The sequence below is a fragment of the Pteropus medius genome, unplaced genomic scaffold (assembly GCF_902729225.1).
Source record: "Pteropus medius unplaced genomic scaffold, Ma_sr-lr_union100, whole genome shotgun sequence".
Classification (NCBI taxonomy): domain Eukaryota; kingdom Metazoa; phylum Chordata; class Mammalia; order Chiroptera; family Pteropodidae; genus Pteropus; species Pteropus medius.
In genome coordinates, this window is record NW_024346824.1 from 145,081 (window position 1) to 160,247 (window position 15,167).

Consider the following 15,167-nt stretch of genomic DNA (forward strand, 5'->3'; position numbering starts at 1 on the left):
CCCCCACCCCCAGGGTCCTACACGCTCACTCCCTGTTCCTGCTCTTGCCTCTTCACCCTCGTAGTCTAATCTCCGAGGGGTAGTCAGAGTGAGCTTTATAAACAGAAGTCCCATCACATCGCTCTGCTGACAGCCCCTCATGGCCACATCGCTCATAGGTCCGGTCCTGTGGGGCCCACCGACCTGGGGCCTGGCACCTCCCCATGATCGCTGACTGCACACTCTGCCCCGTGCGTCCTGTCCCCACCGCAGTCCCCCTGTTCCTCACACACCCAGGGCTCACTCCCCTCAGGGCCTCGGCAAATGCCGTGTCCTCTCCTGGAGCGTTCTTCCTCTGATTCCCACACGGTTCACCCCTCACTTCCTTCAGGTGTCACACACAGGTCACCTCGTCTGAGGGGCCTGCCCTGATCTCCCTCTAAATGGGCTTTCCTGCCATCTAATTCTTTTTAGTCAGCTTCATTTCTTATCACACTTATTACTTGAAATTATATTACAAATTTGTTTTTCTTATTGATTTTCTGTCTTTCTGAGAATGTCAGCCTCATGAGGGCAGGACGCAGGCTTTCTTTTCACCATTGTGCTCTGGAATAGCGTCTGACACATAGTAAACACACAATAAGTATTTGACTATTTAAAACATATTCCCAGGGCTGGTCTGTTATGTGTCAGACACCCTGTTCTCTAGTCTGGCATTGAGAGTAGAAAGGGACACAGTCCCTATCCAAAGGGAGCACACGGCACAGAGGCCCAGCCATGAGTGGGCTTTCTCACCGCCACAGGTCAGCTGCAGCTCCTCATGCCCCTCAGCCCCACCAAACCTGGGCCTTTTAGACTAAACTCAGATGGCGCTTCCACCAGAAAGCCTTCCATGACAGTGACACCAGCCTACATGATACATTCACACACACTGTTATGTGACTGCCCTTTGTGCTTTTGTTCCCTGCATAGATGTCTGTATCAGTGGGCTTCATTGTGTTGTGGCTGTCACAGCACAGTTCTCCTGAGTGATTTTTCCAGAGTGACTTTTCCACCAGACTGTGAGCTCCACCAGAGCTGGGACCAGTGTCCCCAGGGATCAGCAGTAGACAATAAATATTTGTTGAATGAATGAATGAAAAGACAAACCAGTATAAAATGATTGAAACAATGCTGATTATCATTTTATTGACGATCATTTGAGTAGAAGACAAGGCATCCGCATGGTCTGTACATCCCAGAGTCTGCCTGGCTGAAGGGTGGTTGATAGTATGAATATTCATCCTCCGAGGGCTGGTAGCCCGGGTGGAGGGAGCTGACATGCTCCTTCTCTCCCCCAGGCCTGCTCTCTATGGCCAACTCTGGCCCAAACACCAATGGCTCCCAGTTTTTCCTGACGTGTGACAAGACAGATTGGCTGGATGGCAAGCATGTGGTATTTGGGGAGGTCACAGAAGGCCTGGATGTCTTGCGGCAGATTGAGGTGGGTGGCCGCCCATGCCCTTCCTTGGTGCCCAGCCCAGTGGGAGAGCTGGAGCAGGCACCCTGTGGCCTAGAAAGAGGGGCCAAGGCTGCCTCTGCTCAGGCTGGGAGTTGGGGGCTGTCCCTGAGCCACCTTCTAATCTTTACCCTCCCTCCCCTGATTTTCCCTCTTCTGTTCCACCCACAAAGGCCCAGGGCAGCAAGGACGGAAAGCCAAAGCAGACGGTGATCATCTCCGACTGTGGGGAGTACGTGTGAGAGGCACGTTCTCTGCGCTGCCCCTGCGTGTCCAGGAGCAGTCAGCCTGGGTAACCAGCACACGAGGGTGTCCCATTAAGCAGGGGTCTGTGTCATGGCCCTTCTCAGGGTCAGCTTGGAGCAGCTCCTCTGCAGGCATGGCCTGGGTTCTTCTGGCTCTTTCCCAAGCGAGACTGTGGGCCTGGGAGCCAGCGCAGGCGCCAAGCCACTCTCCCCACTGTGGACAGCTGTGCATAGCTGTTGCAGCTTTGCTGCCAGGGCATCTCCTGGGCCCACCAGTGTGTCTTCTGGATGTTTCCTGTGGTAAAATAAATTCTAGTTCCTATGCTGCTGCCTCCAGCTAGTTCCTGGGAAATGTCAGAGGCTGCGTCTATGGCCAAGGTAGGCTGGTGAGGGAGTAGGGCATAGTGTCTTCCCCATAGCTTTTTTTTCTTTCCTTGGATGTGTTCCCTGAGATGCCAGGGGCTGTATCTTCAAGCTAGATATCCTTGTCAGACCATTGTCAAGACAACGGAAATCAAAGATATTGGGAAAGTTCCCATCTGCTGCCTGTACTCCTAAACTCAAGCTGTTCAGTCATAGCCAGCAAACATACTTATCAGTCTCACTGATTCATTTATGTATTCAGTTTTATTCTACAGAATTTAAAAAATGAAACTTATAACTCAAACTGCCTTCTCTATGCCAGGTACTTTGCTTATTTGTCAGACAGGAGGTCAGCACATTATGCAGGCTTAATCCAGCCTGCTGACTGTTTTTATGAATAAAGTTTTATTGGAACACAGCCATATCCATTGTTTATGCAGTGTCTATGGCTGCTTCCTCACTATAGCAGCATTGTTGAGTAATTGGCAACAGACATTAAATAGTCTCGATACTGGAGTTTTCCAGATATACAGAATCAATAGTGGGGGGGAAGTGTGGGGGTGTGGTGTGTGTGTGTGTAGAGGGAGAGATTCATTTTAAGGAATTGCTTTGCAATTGTGGGAGCTGGCAAGTCTGAAATCTGCAGAGCAGACCAGCAGGCTGGGGACCCAGGGAAGAGTTGAATTTGCAGTTAAGTCCACAGGCCGTCTGGAAGCAGAATTCCTCCTGCCTTGTGTGAGGCCTTTGCTGCCAGGGCTTCTCCTGGGCTCACCAGTGTGACTCCTGGACATTTCTTCTGATACAGTAAATTCTAGTTTGTTTTACCAGATATAAAAATCCCAGGAAACACCGGTGACCTCAGTCTTTTCTCTCCTGAGGCCTTCAACTGATTGCATGAAGCCCACCCACATTATAGAGGGTAACCTGCTTTACTTTAACTCTACTGATTTAAATGTTAATCACATCTTGAAAAATACCTTCACAGCAACATCTGGACTGGTGTGTGATTAAAAACTGGACACCGTGGCCTAGCCAAGTTGACCAAGTTGAAAAGTTACTACCTGAAACTTTACAGAAAATTACTGGCCCCTGAATGAGACAAATGGTCCCTCCCCATGCTGAATGAGCTCGCAGTCTGGTCCTACTGTGTGCAGCCACTGCTTCAGCTGGCTTCTCTCCATTCTCCCTCCATGTTCTGGTGGCTGAAGTGGCTTTGAAGATCCCTCACCTATGGAAGACTCCAAGCAGAGACTGAGCCCTATATCCACTGGGCACCTCCCTGTAGGTTGGGTTACTCAAGCGATTCAGAATCCACTGGGCTGGGCTTTTTCATTTTGAGTTGAGATCTGAATGGGCCAGGAGGCAGGAGGGGCCTGCTGCCCTCTGGTCCTGTGACCCCAGGACAGCTCCTGCTGGGGGGTGATGGCATTCTGGCCCTGCCTTTGGCTCTCATGTACCAAATGGACTGCCTGCCCTCAGCTGAGCTCCCTGTGCTGCAGTTTTCTGTTTCCTTGTGGCTGGGATGTATCACATGGTTACCGTGAGCTTCCAAGAGACCATCCAGGCCTTGGGCCTCATTGGTGTACACCACAGCCGCCGCAGCTCAGTCACAGGCATAGGCAGCTTTCATGAAGTGGGTGTGATAGCAGCAACTTCAGGGCTTTCTCAAGGACCAGGAAAGGATGCATTTGAAGTACTTAGCACAGCCAGCCTCCCAAGAGAAGGCTGACACCTGTGATGGTGACTCTGCCACTTTCTGTTCTTCCCTCATGGCCTGAGGAGGTTGAGACTAGCGAGCAGGTCAGAAAGCTCAGCAAGTTTGGAGTCATTGGGTGCTGCTGCCCTTCTCAGGGCTCTACTGGATTATCTATAGGTGTCATCTCACTGTTCATACCAGAACCTGTACAGAGGTAAACCAAGGCTCAGAGAACGTGACTGCAAAGGTCACCTGGGACAATATGGCAAGCTGAGACCAGAACCTTAGCCTGTCTCCCACCCCCAGATCACAATGGAGTCCTGGGAGTTTAACTGGGCTACAGGCTCAGTCTACGGCAAGGAGCCCCAAGGCCCTCAGAGAAAACAGTCCTGCTCCCCATGATTGGTCTGGACCCTTGTGGGAGACTTGAGGAAATGGGACTCAACTCTGCCAGGTGGGAGGAAGGCCCCAGAGCTTGGGGAGCAGTAACCTGGCCACCTAGTTCAGCTACTCAGGGCAACACTGACCCCCCCCTTTCTCAGGAGTGCTCCAGCCTATGGGAAGTGGACCCCAGAAGGAAGTGGACCCCAGGGCGCCGTGGGCCCTTTGCTGCAGACTAAAGGGCAAAGCTGCTTTCCTGCGACTGCCTGGCTCCTGTCCGAGGTGGCCTCGCTGTCACATTCCTGCTTCTGCAGTGCCAGGGCTAAGGATGTGGGGCTCAATTTTGCCAACTCATTCCCTCACCAACTCCTTCAGGGTTGGGCCCCATCCGTGTGCTGGCCCTCTAACAGCTACACGAAGTCAGAAACCAGGGGTTATGGCCTTAGGATCAGTCCTGTTACTGCTGGAGTTTCTCTAACAGCATATCTGCCTCCAGATGCTGCTGGCACGGTACATTTGTCAGTCACGGCAGCCTCACAGCAACCCTCCAACAAAGGGTTGTGGGACCTACTTTTTAATGGTGAAAACTGAGTATTGTAGAGTTCAGGTGATGGAAAACTAGAAAGCCATGTTTTTAAAAAATATTTATTAATGGAAATGTTAACTGTATCATAAAGTGGGAAAAGCATATCTCAAAGCCCTTATGTAGCACAGTATACCAGTTTTGTCAAAATACCTATCTATAATATGTAAACATCTATATAAGTATATTCTAGAAAAAAATGAATTAAATTCACAAAATATTAATAGTGTGTTTATCTGAGTCATAGAACTATGGTGATTTGAATTATTTTTTTTTTTTACTTTCCTCCAAAATTGCATTATTTTCGTAGTAAATGAAAAACACATTTTTTTAAAAAGTGGGTCAAGTGCTTGCACAAGGTCTTGCCATAAGTAGGAAAACCCAGGATGGACAATCTTCTGTTCAAATTGCTGAAAGAGGCATTTGATGGGTGCTGAACGCCCTCAGCGAGACCGTCGGATCTGCGTGCCTCTGGAACACCACAAAGTTCCACAGCCCTGGCCACCGTGGGCAAAACTGGGCACATGCCTCAGGCCTTTCAAGCAAGTGAGAATTAAAGTGCTGCCCTCAAAGGATTGCCATGTGTAGATGTGTTACAGAAAAGCACAGCTCTGAAGTAAATACACCACCACCCGCAGAACACATCCTAGGAGCAGGTTTAGTGGACAAGCACAGAAGTGGCTCAAAATTAGCAAATTTATTTGTAGTAATCCCAGCAAGTACAAGTTGTTAAGCATTTATAAGCCGGACATTGTCCTAAATGTTTATGCACATATTTGATCTTTATAACAGATTGGAAGGAAATAACCAATATCCTGCTCTGCTGAGGAAAAAGAACTAGGACTCAAATCCATCTGGCTCCAAAAATTTGTACTCTTGCTATGCCGTCGCTTTCCTATTCCTTAGAGATTTTCCAGAATATATTATTCCCCTACCTTAGAAGACAGTGAACGCTAACATTCTGACAACTTGGCCTCAAGGCCAGGATTCAACTGCAAATACCAAGACTGGTGTGCATTTCTCCTTAGCCTGTTTTTCCATGTGTCCTCCCTTCCTGTCAACTGTCATTGATTTCTCATTGCTGTCAGTGAGTCTGACCACACTCATTTATCCTTGTGGTCTGGTGAAGCCATGCCCTGAGCAAGAGAAAGGGAAATGGTGGCATCTGTGCTGTATATCTGCCAGCCTGGGCCACACACTGCAGCTGCCATGCTTGGTTCAGCAAATAGATAACTCATGGAATAAAATGCATGGGCTTTGTGTCCGCAGTTGTTTCACTGCTCAGGACTTTTTTTATTTGATTGCATTTGATGACTAGATCTCATAAGTTGCTGATGGCCAGATAGGTAAGCAATGACTTACTGTTTTTCAGTTCTGCAAGAAAAAGGAGGATTGCAACTCTTTTTCATTCCTGCTGTGCATGGCTTGATTGATAGGGAAGGTGTACTCCATATCTACAAACCTTTGGGTAATTTGACAGACATCCAGGTGCACCCCTACCTATACCAGGCCATTGGCTGGACACTTAAGCCTCCAGGGGAAATAAAGTTAGTTGGCTTTTTTTCAATTTAGTTACTAAAAGACAATCCTTGATATTGGGAAGAAAGAGCTATTAGATAAGTACTAGAGTGACAAATAGATTCCAGTTATGTGCCAATTTGTAACTGCCATCTGATTTATGACTTGTATTCACAACGGCCAGTTGAGCTCCGTGTTCAGGGTTCTGAGGCTGCATCTGGGCTCAGTGTGAGACAGGGTCGGCAGACACAGATTCCCTGGCTGCAGGCCCTTTGGAGATCAGGAAGTCCCCTGCCTTCATGTTAAGGATGGAAAATGAGACCCAGAGGAAGAAGCCACCTACAAGTCAGGTCTCCCAACATCTAGGCCAGACTTTAGATGCCTACACTGATGGGGGACTCACTGTCTTTAAGACGGTCTGGGGCTGCCCTCTGTACCTGGAGGGTTCTCTTTCTCTGCACTTGCTCCCAGAGTCCTGGTCGGGGGCTGCTGTCCCACAGCATGGCCCCAGCCTCCAACCCTGCTCTAGACCTGCTCTCCGGGAGCCTGTCTTCAGGGTGCAGTGAATTCCAGGATGCGTGTCCTTGGGCACATGGGTCGTGCTCCCTCTGCGGGCTGTGTCTGTGGGTTGGGGTGGGCCCAGGACCTGCTTTTAATGACACAGTATTTCAGGATTCAGGCAGCTGGACTCCGTGTGCTCCAGCAGGTAAATTACAGGCTTAGCAAGTCAAAAATCAAATAAACACTCCAACTGCCTCAGCTGCTCCAAGGAGAACAGTGGTTTCCGGGAACCTCCCCACGCAGCTCAGCCTAATTATCGACTCCCCCGGGACAGGGGCCTTTTCTTTGGCTCAGAGGCCCCAAGAAACAGGACAGGACTTGGGCACACGGGGTGACCAGCCTGTTCTTACCTCCTAGACTCCAGCAGACACTGACAGTGTCTGGCCAGAGGCGGCCCAGGCACCGTGCTCTGGGGCAATGGATTGCTCCTTCGCATGGCAGGAGCAGGAAACCAGTTCATTTCAACTCTGAACCGCTGGTGGCTGCCTAGAGATTTGTGCTGAGGGTCCTGAGGCCCTGTCCAGGTTCAGTGGAAAAAGCACCCAGGTTGATTCTGATGGCCATGGGCAAGGGGATGGGCAGTGGGGCATCTGTGCTGTGTCTGCCAGGACCACTCACTGCACAGACTCTTTGCTTCTGCTGAGAGTTAACTTTGTCTCGGTGCTGAGCTCCACGTGGAGACTGAGGGAACTGGAAGCCCCCAAGGCTCTTGCTTCCCGGGGGTGTCGCCTCTTCCCCAGGCAGGAGAAGGGCAGGCCCAGGGCATGAGGACCCCCAGCTTGTCCTTTTTCTAACGTGCTAACGGCCAGCGGGTCAAGTTAGGAACTCAATCGTGCACTGTGCTGAGGGCATGCACATGCCCGGAAAGGCCCAGCGTTGCCCTGGGAAAAGGCAGACCCTGCTCCCACACCCAAAGGCTGTGGTGAGTGGCGCAGAGCCCAACAGCCGCACTTATGCTCCAGGTGCAGCTCAGACCGTCCCAGGTCGGCCACAGTGTGGGCCAGGACGGCCAAGGACAGGTCCTAAGATAGGCCTGTGCTGACCGCAGACAGCGCAGTCAGCACACCAAGGCTGCTGTGTGCATCAGGCCCTATGGGATGGAATGGGACAAACCACAAACCCCAGGGGAGGGGGCAGAGGGGCCTGGAGAGGACCAGACCCTGGCTGCACATGGACAGAGGTGTGAGGGCCCTCCCTGTGGCCCGGCCAGAGCTCTGCTGGCATTCGAGGGTCTCCTGCCCCTGGAGAGGGCCCGATCTGGGTGGCGCTGCAGTGGCTGCCGGGCAGGGCCTCAGTGGCAGCCGCAGGCCTTGACCACCATGTTGCGGTGCTTGCGCAGGATGACGTTGTTGCTGCTGTCATAGTAGAGCACGGAGGTGGCACTCAGCTTGGTGGGCGCACAGCACGCCTTGGGGACTGCGTCCGGCTTCATCAGGTGCACCTGGCCACAGAGGGGGCGGCAGGCAGAGGTGAGCACGGTGGCTTCTCCCAGGACCCGCCTAGACGCGGCCGAGCTCCTGCCTGCACCTGGCCTCCTGCCACTCTCCTATCCCCTGCTTTATTCTCGAGCCAGGGCAGATGTCACGTGCACATCAGCCCCAGCCCTGACCTCCCTGACCCATTTGCTGCCCGAGGCCCTCAGGGCAAGGCCTGGGCACCAGCTCCCTGCCACAGCAACTCCCCTCACCTGAGGACCCTGCTGGTCCCAGAACAGTGTGGCACCTGGTGGCGGGTGCCTCTGCCTGATGCTCCTGGAGCACCAGCCCTCTGGGGTCCCCTCCGCCCCTCTTCCTTCTCTGTGCTTCTGTAACAACCCTGACCCTGTCTTGTCCGCTTTGGCTGTTTATGGTCTTTCTCCTCCTCCTCCAGGGAGCCGAGGGACCGTGGAACAACTGGATAAAGCCTAGGATTCTAGGTTCACCCCTAGGTGTTCACACCATTATTTCTCAAAGTACTTTTCACCCCTCGTAACAGCTTCTAAGGGAAGTATTATTCTGGGAGATGAAGAAATGGGACAAGGCCACGTGACCTGTAGCAGGACTTGGACCCGGGTGTACTGATCCCACTCCCTCCTTCTAAACAGCTTTACCCACCGAAAAAAAAGCCTGATCGAGGAGCTATTTCAGCCTCCATACAAATATTTATCCTGAGACTTGGCAGGGTGAGCCGAGTTTACACTGGACTCCTCATCAAGGCCCCACATGGACGGGCCCTAAAGACAGCCCCAAGCTATTGGGGGCAGGCGGGAAGAAAAGCCTGCTTCCATCCACGTGTGTTGTGGCCACTCTGAGGGGCCAGGACCGCCCGGCCCTCACGGAGGCTGCTGAGCAGGACCTGGATGAAGCTGTCTGATGGGGTGACCTGTGTGACAGCCTGGCTCCTGTTCCCCAATGCCCAGCCTTGTCCCAAAAGCCCCAGCTCTGAGCCAACCTGCTGGGAGGGCCGTGAGACGCCACTGGGCTCGCTTGGGCCAGAGCCTCTCTACAGCCACAGGGGAAGCCGAGGCCTCTGCGGGGATGTCCAGCCAGACTGGGACCTGAGGGGCCACTGCTCCCCAACTTCCTAGTCTCCAAATGTGGTGTCTGGCTTGGCATTCATAGACCTATGTGAAAAACCAGGTGACACCAGCCTGGTGTGCCAGCCATGGGCTCTAAGTGGCTAGAAACTGGGGAGGGCCTTTCCTGAGAGAGAAACCGGGCCCACAGGGCTGTGGCCATTCTGTGACCCCACCCCAGACCAAGCTCGATCAGGTCAGCGACAGAAGAGAAACGGCCTTGCATTCCATCTGGCACCAAACAGATTGATTTGCAGGGTCCAATGTGCCATTCCGTTAGATTCGCCTTGAGCCACTAGGAGACCAATCAGAGGGTCTGTCACTTTGAGTACAGTTCGCTCACTGTGGGCCTCAGTTTTCTCCTCTGCAAAATGGGTCTAATGGTACTTTTCTCATTTCCAACACAAATGTATCTCGGACACGTGCCTTGTGCCTGCCGTGCCAGGACGGGGAGCACAGAAATGTCCCCAGACATGGTCCCTGTTCTCAGCCTCGGTGGGGTGGGAAGGGAACACGGACAACACTCCAGTAAACAGCCAGGACCCACGGAGTGGCACGACAATCGCATCGGGCCCTGAGTGCTGTGGGAGCACGAGCATGGCGACCACTCCTGGCCGGGAAGGACGGCAGGTGAGGCTGCGGGGCAGGCAGGAGTTGGCGGGGCCCAGAGCAGAGGGGGAAGCCCCCCCGGGTGGGCCGGCAAGTGCAAAGGCAGGGAGGTGGGGACCCGGGGCACGCGCTGGCACTGAGTGTCTGCAGGGAGGCGAGGGCACTGGGGCGTGTACTAGGGGGCGTGGGAGAGGTCAGTAGGGTGGCTAATGAGGGGCCCCGCGTCCCTGGCTGAGGGCTCAGACTTCCTCCTGGAGATAATGGGCGGCAAAGGGAAGTTTCTCAGCTGAGAATGAGGTCAGATTTGCGCCTTAGTGAGACCACCCAGCTGCTGCCTGCAGAACGGCCTGAGGGTGAGCCTGGAGGGTCATCTTCCTTCTCCTGGCCCCCAGGACACCCCGAGGCCCTCTCACATCACTCCCCCAGTCTCCTCAGGGCTCCTCTTCCTTCACAGGCCTCTCCTCTCCTGGGCCTGCTGTGTCCCCAGAGAATCTCATCTGCTCTCAGGACCCAAAGACCAGGCACAGGCCACGTCTCAGTGCAGAGCTTCAGCCTGGCCTCTGAACTCCAGACTCAGGGATCCAGCCACCTGCCTGCTTGGTCACGTGGGGTCTCATTGGGCCTCAAAAAGTGGTGGCAGAAGCAGACAACCATTCCCCCAAATCCTCCTCCTACCCCAACAACACCAGGCCTCACACAACAGGTCACTGAGCCCTCACCTGGAAGCCCCTGGTTCCTCCCCTTGTCCCTCCCTCCACCTGCCTCCACCATCCCTATGGCCTCAGCCACTTCTCACAACCTGCCAGCCACCCTGGTCCTCTTGTCAGGTGGTCACAGCAGCCTCTTCACTGTCTCCCGGCCTCCTCCACCCTCCAGCCATGGTCCAGCCTCTCATCCTCTCACTGCAGCCAGAGAGATACTTCTAGAGAGTCAGGTCATGATATTGTCTCCCTAAAATCCTGCAAAGGCTTCTCGCTTTACTTGGGACTAAATCCACCCACCTGCCACCTTACCAAGGACCCCAAGGCCTACGTTAGGGCCTCTCCGCACCCCAGTGTAACCTCCCTCGGCCTTCCTTTGCTCCCCTCCAGCCTGGCCTCCCTGCAGGCCCTGAGCCCATCCAGCTACTCCTGTCCTAGGGCCTGGATCCTTCTGCCTGGAACGTTCTTCCTCCTTGTGGAGGCCTAGTCTTCCTTTCTCACAGGACCCATTGTCTTGGCCTGTGCTTGGCTCACGTGTTCACTGACAGACCTCCTCGAGAAGGCAGTCACTGTCTCGTTTGCCCCCAGCACAGCCTGAGGGCTCACTCCTGCTGACCTACCTTGGGGACGGAGGGCCAGGGTCGGGGCAGAGGCAGGGGAGGGAGAGCCCTAGAGATGCAGGTGCGGCCGTCAACCCATGTCCCTCTCAGGCCCTGGGAGATGCATGTGCTTGAAGAATGGAAGCCCCGGTGGCCATCACATAGCGTATCCCCTCTGAGCGTCCCCAAGGTAGGCGGCCCCTAGGGTCTAGCAAATCCCATTTGATGTTGAGAAAGGAGGCCTTACAGGGTCAAAGCCACTTTTTACAGTCATTTACTCTCACCCTAAGGCATCACCTTGACAACCTCTTATCAGATAAAAATAACGCTAGGGATACTAAGAACTAGGAGTCTGGGTAAATGGTTCAGAAAGAAGTTTCAATACAACAGACATTTAAAACACTGAGCGATAAGCAGTAGCAATGATATTCCTCACAGAAACTATTTTTCGGCATTTAAAATTACCCCAGAAACCAGGGCATCAAAAACCACACCATCCGTGGAAACACAAAGAGCTGGGAGGACCAAGGGAAAGAGCCAACAGGGAGCAAACAGAAGGCGGAGCCCTAGTCAGAACTGCCCCGGCACATGGGCACACGGTGACTCTCCCTGCACACATCCTGAAGAGTGAACACACACAGCTGTCTCACCCTGTGTGCATGTGTCACAGAAGGTCGGACACACCAGGGTGCATGGGTGCACGTGTTCAAATCACACAGGTGCCGAGGTGGGTTACACATCTGTTCTGTGCGTGCATGTGACCACAAGCAGGCCGCCTTCATGAGTCTGGGTTCCACCACCCGTACCTGCATGTCTCCATATGCATGTGTGTGCATATGTGTGTGCACCTACAGAGTCTACACATGGTGTGGCCCCACAGGGACCAGCATCTACACATGTGTGGGAACCTGACTACGCTGCACGCAGCAGCAAAGGCTCCATGCTGAGGGAGCTCCGAGACCTGAGCAGGCACTCCCACTGCCGTCCTGGCTGTCTGAGACCCTCTTCCCAGTGCACCCTCCCCAGGGGTCCAGGCAGGACAGGTGCAGTACTGACCAGGGACTGCAGGATGGCGTGGTTGGTGGCATTCATGCAGGAGTCCAGTGGGAAGGAGCACTCTCCCTCACAGTAATAGGCTGAGTAGCCTTGGGGGGCGATGACCCAATCCTGGGGGTGAAGGGGGAGAATGGAAGAAGGTGCATCCCACCATGTGGCCCCTCCCGAGCCCCTCTATCCAGCACCTGTCACAGATGACTCAGGGCTGCCCCTTACCTTCCCCCATCAAACCATGCTCGGGCCCCTCCCAGTGGGCTGACATCCCCTTGAAGACCCTCAGCAGACAGGACTGGAGACAAGCTGTATCCCCTTCACCTGCCATCAGCACTCAGCGTCATCCTCCCAGCCTAGCCCCCACCGACCACGTCTCCTGTAGCTGCTGCTTCAGCAAAGGCACAGAGGCGCCACCACCCTGGCCTCGGTTTCCCTGTTGTAGTTTTGACATTTTATGGCTCAGGATTCAAACTGTCTCCATTTTCATGGTTTTACAGAAAAGCACTTTCTCACTATAAAAGAACAAACTGGTGATTGCCCGAGGGGAGGGGGGTTAGGGGCTGGGTGAAAAAGGTGAAGGGACGAAGAAGGACAGACTAGTAGTTACAAAACAGTCACGGGATGTGGAGTACGGCAGAGGGAACAGAGTCAATGTTACTGTCACAGCTGTGTGTAGTGCCGGGGGGTACTAGAGTAATCGGGGGATAACTTTAATAAATTATGCAAATGTCTAACCATTGTACTATGTACCTGAAACTATATTTTTTGAAAAAAGTGACACATTCTCCCTTTTTGAAAATGTGGAAAACTCAGAAGAAAATAATACATGAGAAAATGAAATTCCCCATAATTCTGTCTCCTCCTGGAGACACACTCACGATCTTTAGAGGGAGGTTGTCATTTAAGAAAAAGGGGGAGAGTAGAAATTACCAGCCAGCCGAGGTCCTGGAAGCTGACATAGAGCTCGTGCCGACGGCAAACATGCCGGCCGTGGGAGCCGTGGACGTCATCTGCAGGGGAGAGATGGTGCGAGGTCTTTTCTGGGGTCCTGCTCTGTGCAGCAACCACGAGGGCTCCCAGAGTGGGGGACGCCCTGATAGGCATATTTGTGGAATGAATGAATGACGGGAAAGTAAACCATTTGGTCTCATAAAGCCTATTCCTGCAGCTCTGCTGGTGCCATGACCCAGCTCAAGAACCTTCGATGGCCCCCAATGGCTCCCAATGGCTCCAGAGTGACCCTGCGCTCAGCTCAGCCTCCCTGCTTCCAGCCTGTGGGCCTAATGCTCCAATAAACAGCCCCGGTGACGCTTGGTCATTGGGCCGATGCCTCCCACTCTCAGCTCACCTCCCCAGCCACACCTGTTCCACGAGTCACGTGGCTCACACTGAGGCCAGCTGAAGGGCCGACTCCAGTGAAGGAAAAGAGGGCACATAGTCAGGTCAGGCCTGGTGGGGAGGCCTTTGCCTAAACAACTGTGCATCCTGCAGGGTGCCTGGGAAAGAACTGAGGGCCGCCAGGGCCCGGGCTGCCTGATTCTAATGGAGATTTCTGGGAAGGCCTGGTGAGCCAAGGGAAGGCAGAGAAGGGACAGGGTAGCAGAGAGGCCTGAGAAACAGTGCAGTGGCCAGTCCTCAGGGGGCATGGGACAAAGGAGGCTATTAGGAAAGGTGGCTGGAGAGTGACCATCGGCTTGAACCCTACAGAGAGCTGGAGGGTTCTGTCGCCACCACTGGTTCTTGGCCAAAAGCCTGCGGGCTCCGACCCGGGCCAGCCCTGGACCTCACCGAAGATCCCTGGGAGCTTGTTCGGCTGCGGCAGCTCGTTGGTTTTTTTGGGCAGCCTCCTCTTCAGGGGCCTCACTGCCCGAGGGGCTCGGATGGGGCTGGAGCTTGCCCTGAAAAACGTGACCATGAAAGGCTGTTTGGAGCGCGGCGCCCGTTGCCCCAGCAGACCGGCCAGGCCGGGATCCACGCTGTGCCCTGAGACAGAGAGAAGAGAGAGGGCGGTCACTCGAGGGCAGTGGCCAGGCACACGGACACAGCAGGGACCTCTACCGGGCTTGGGTGAGGACTTGAGCAGGACTCACTGTCCCCTCGGTTTCCTCCTCTGAAGACCTAAGCCCCACGTCCAGTCCCAGCCCCCAGGCAGGCAGGTCTGAGGGAGATGGTGGGAGACGGGCCTCGTGACCGTGGGGTCTGTATTAGTGACAATTGAGTACACTGCCATTCGTGAAGCATTTTACAGGTTTCAACGTTATTTCACATGGATGATCTCACTCATCTTTACAGTGATCCTGGACCTCATATGTCACCGAGAACTTTCACAGTCACCCCCTGCTGGCCCGGAGCCACACGGCCAGGGACTGTCAGAAACAGGATTCCCACCTTGGTCTGAGGACTCCTAGGCCTGAGGTCTACCTCCACCGCCCATATAGGATTGATAACACTCTACGGAATGGAGTGGCTGACAGGGCTTCTCAAGTGCTTGCTCTGCTGAACAGGGCCCAAGAGCAGAAAAAAAGAATGTGTTAAAAAAATTACTGGCTCCATCCACATTATCCATGATTCCTTTAACCACTTTTCTCCATTTCTACTGTTACTCATAAGCCCCTCCAAGCTCTCACCTGGACACTGGCTCCCTGGGCCTCTCTGGCTTCACTTCACTCTTGTTTCCCACGGTTTCCACCTCTCACTAAATTCAGGAGGTGTTTATTTTATGCATGTAATAAAAATTTTTTTACTTAACAATAGTTGCGATTTACAGAAAAATTGCAAAGATGGCATAGAGAGTTCCCATATACTCAGACCGAGTGTCCCCTGGGAAATG

The 15,167-nt window shown here is 53.6% G+C and overlaps 2 protein-coding genes across 2 annotated transcripts in view; one reads left to right on the forward strand and one right to left on the reverse strand.

Annotated features, from left to right (window-relative positions):
- PPIE (peptidylprolyl isomerase E) overlaps positions 1-2,507 on the forward strand; it is a 14,013-nt gene extending 11,506 nt beyond the window's left edge. Inside the window, exons 9-10 of the mRNA XM_039876631.1 lie at positions 1,320-1,462; positions 1,651-2,507. Of these exons, the coding sequence (XP_039732565.1) occupies positions 1,320-1,462; positions 1,651-1,719 (212 nt within the window). The 3' untranslated portion in view covers positions 1,720-2,507. The remainder of the gene's footprint in view (positions 1-1,319; positions 1,463-1,650) is intronic.
- A 1,901-nt stretch (positions 2,508-4,408) lies between these two features.
- BMP8B (bone morphogenetic protein 8b) overlaps positions 4,409-15,167 on the reverse strand; it is a 20,915-nt gene continuing 10,156 nt past the window's right edge. The window contains exons 3-6 of the mRNA XM_039876726.1: positions 14,126-14,422; positions 13,268-13,347; positions 12,344-12,454; positions 4,409-8,265 (exon numbers count right to left, since the gene is read on the reverse strand). Coding sequence (XP_039732660.1) covers positions 8,116-8,265; positions 12,344-12,454; positions 13,268-13,347; positions 14,126-14,422 — 638 coding nt within the window. The 3' untranslated portion in view covers positions 4,409-8,115. The remainder of the gene's footprint in view (positions 8,266-12,343; positions 12,455-13,267; positions 13,348-14,125; positions 14,423-15,167) is intronic.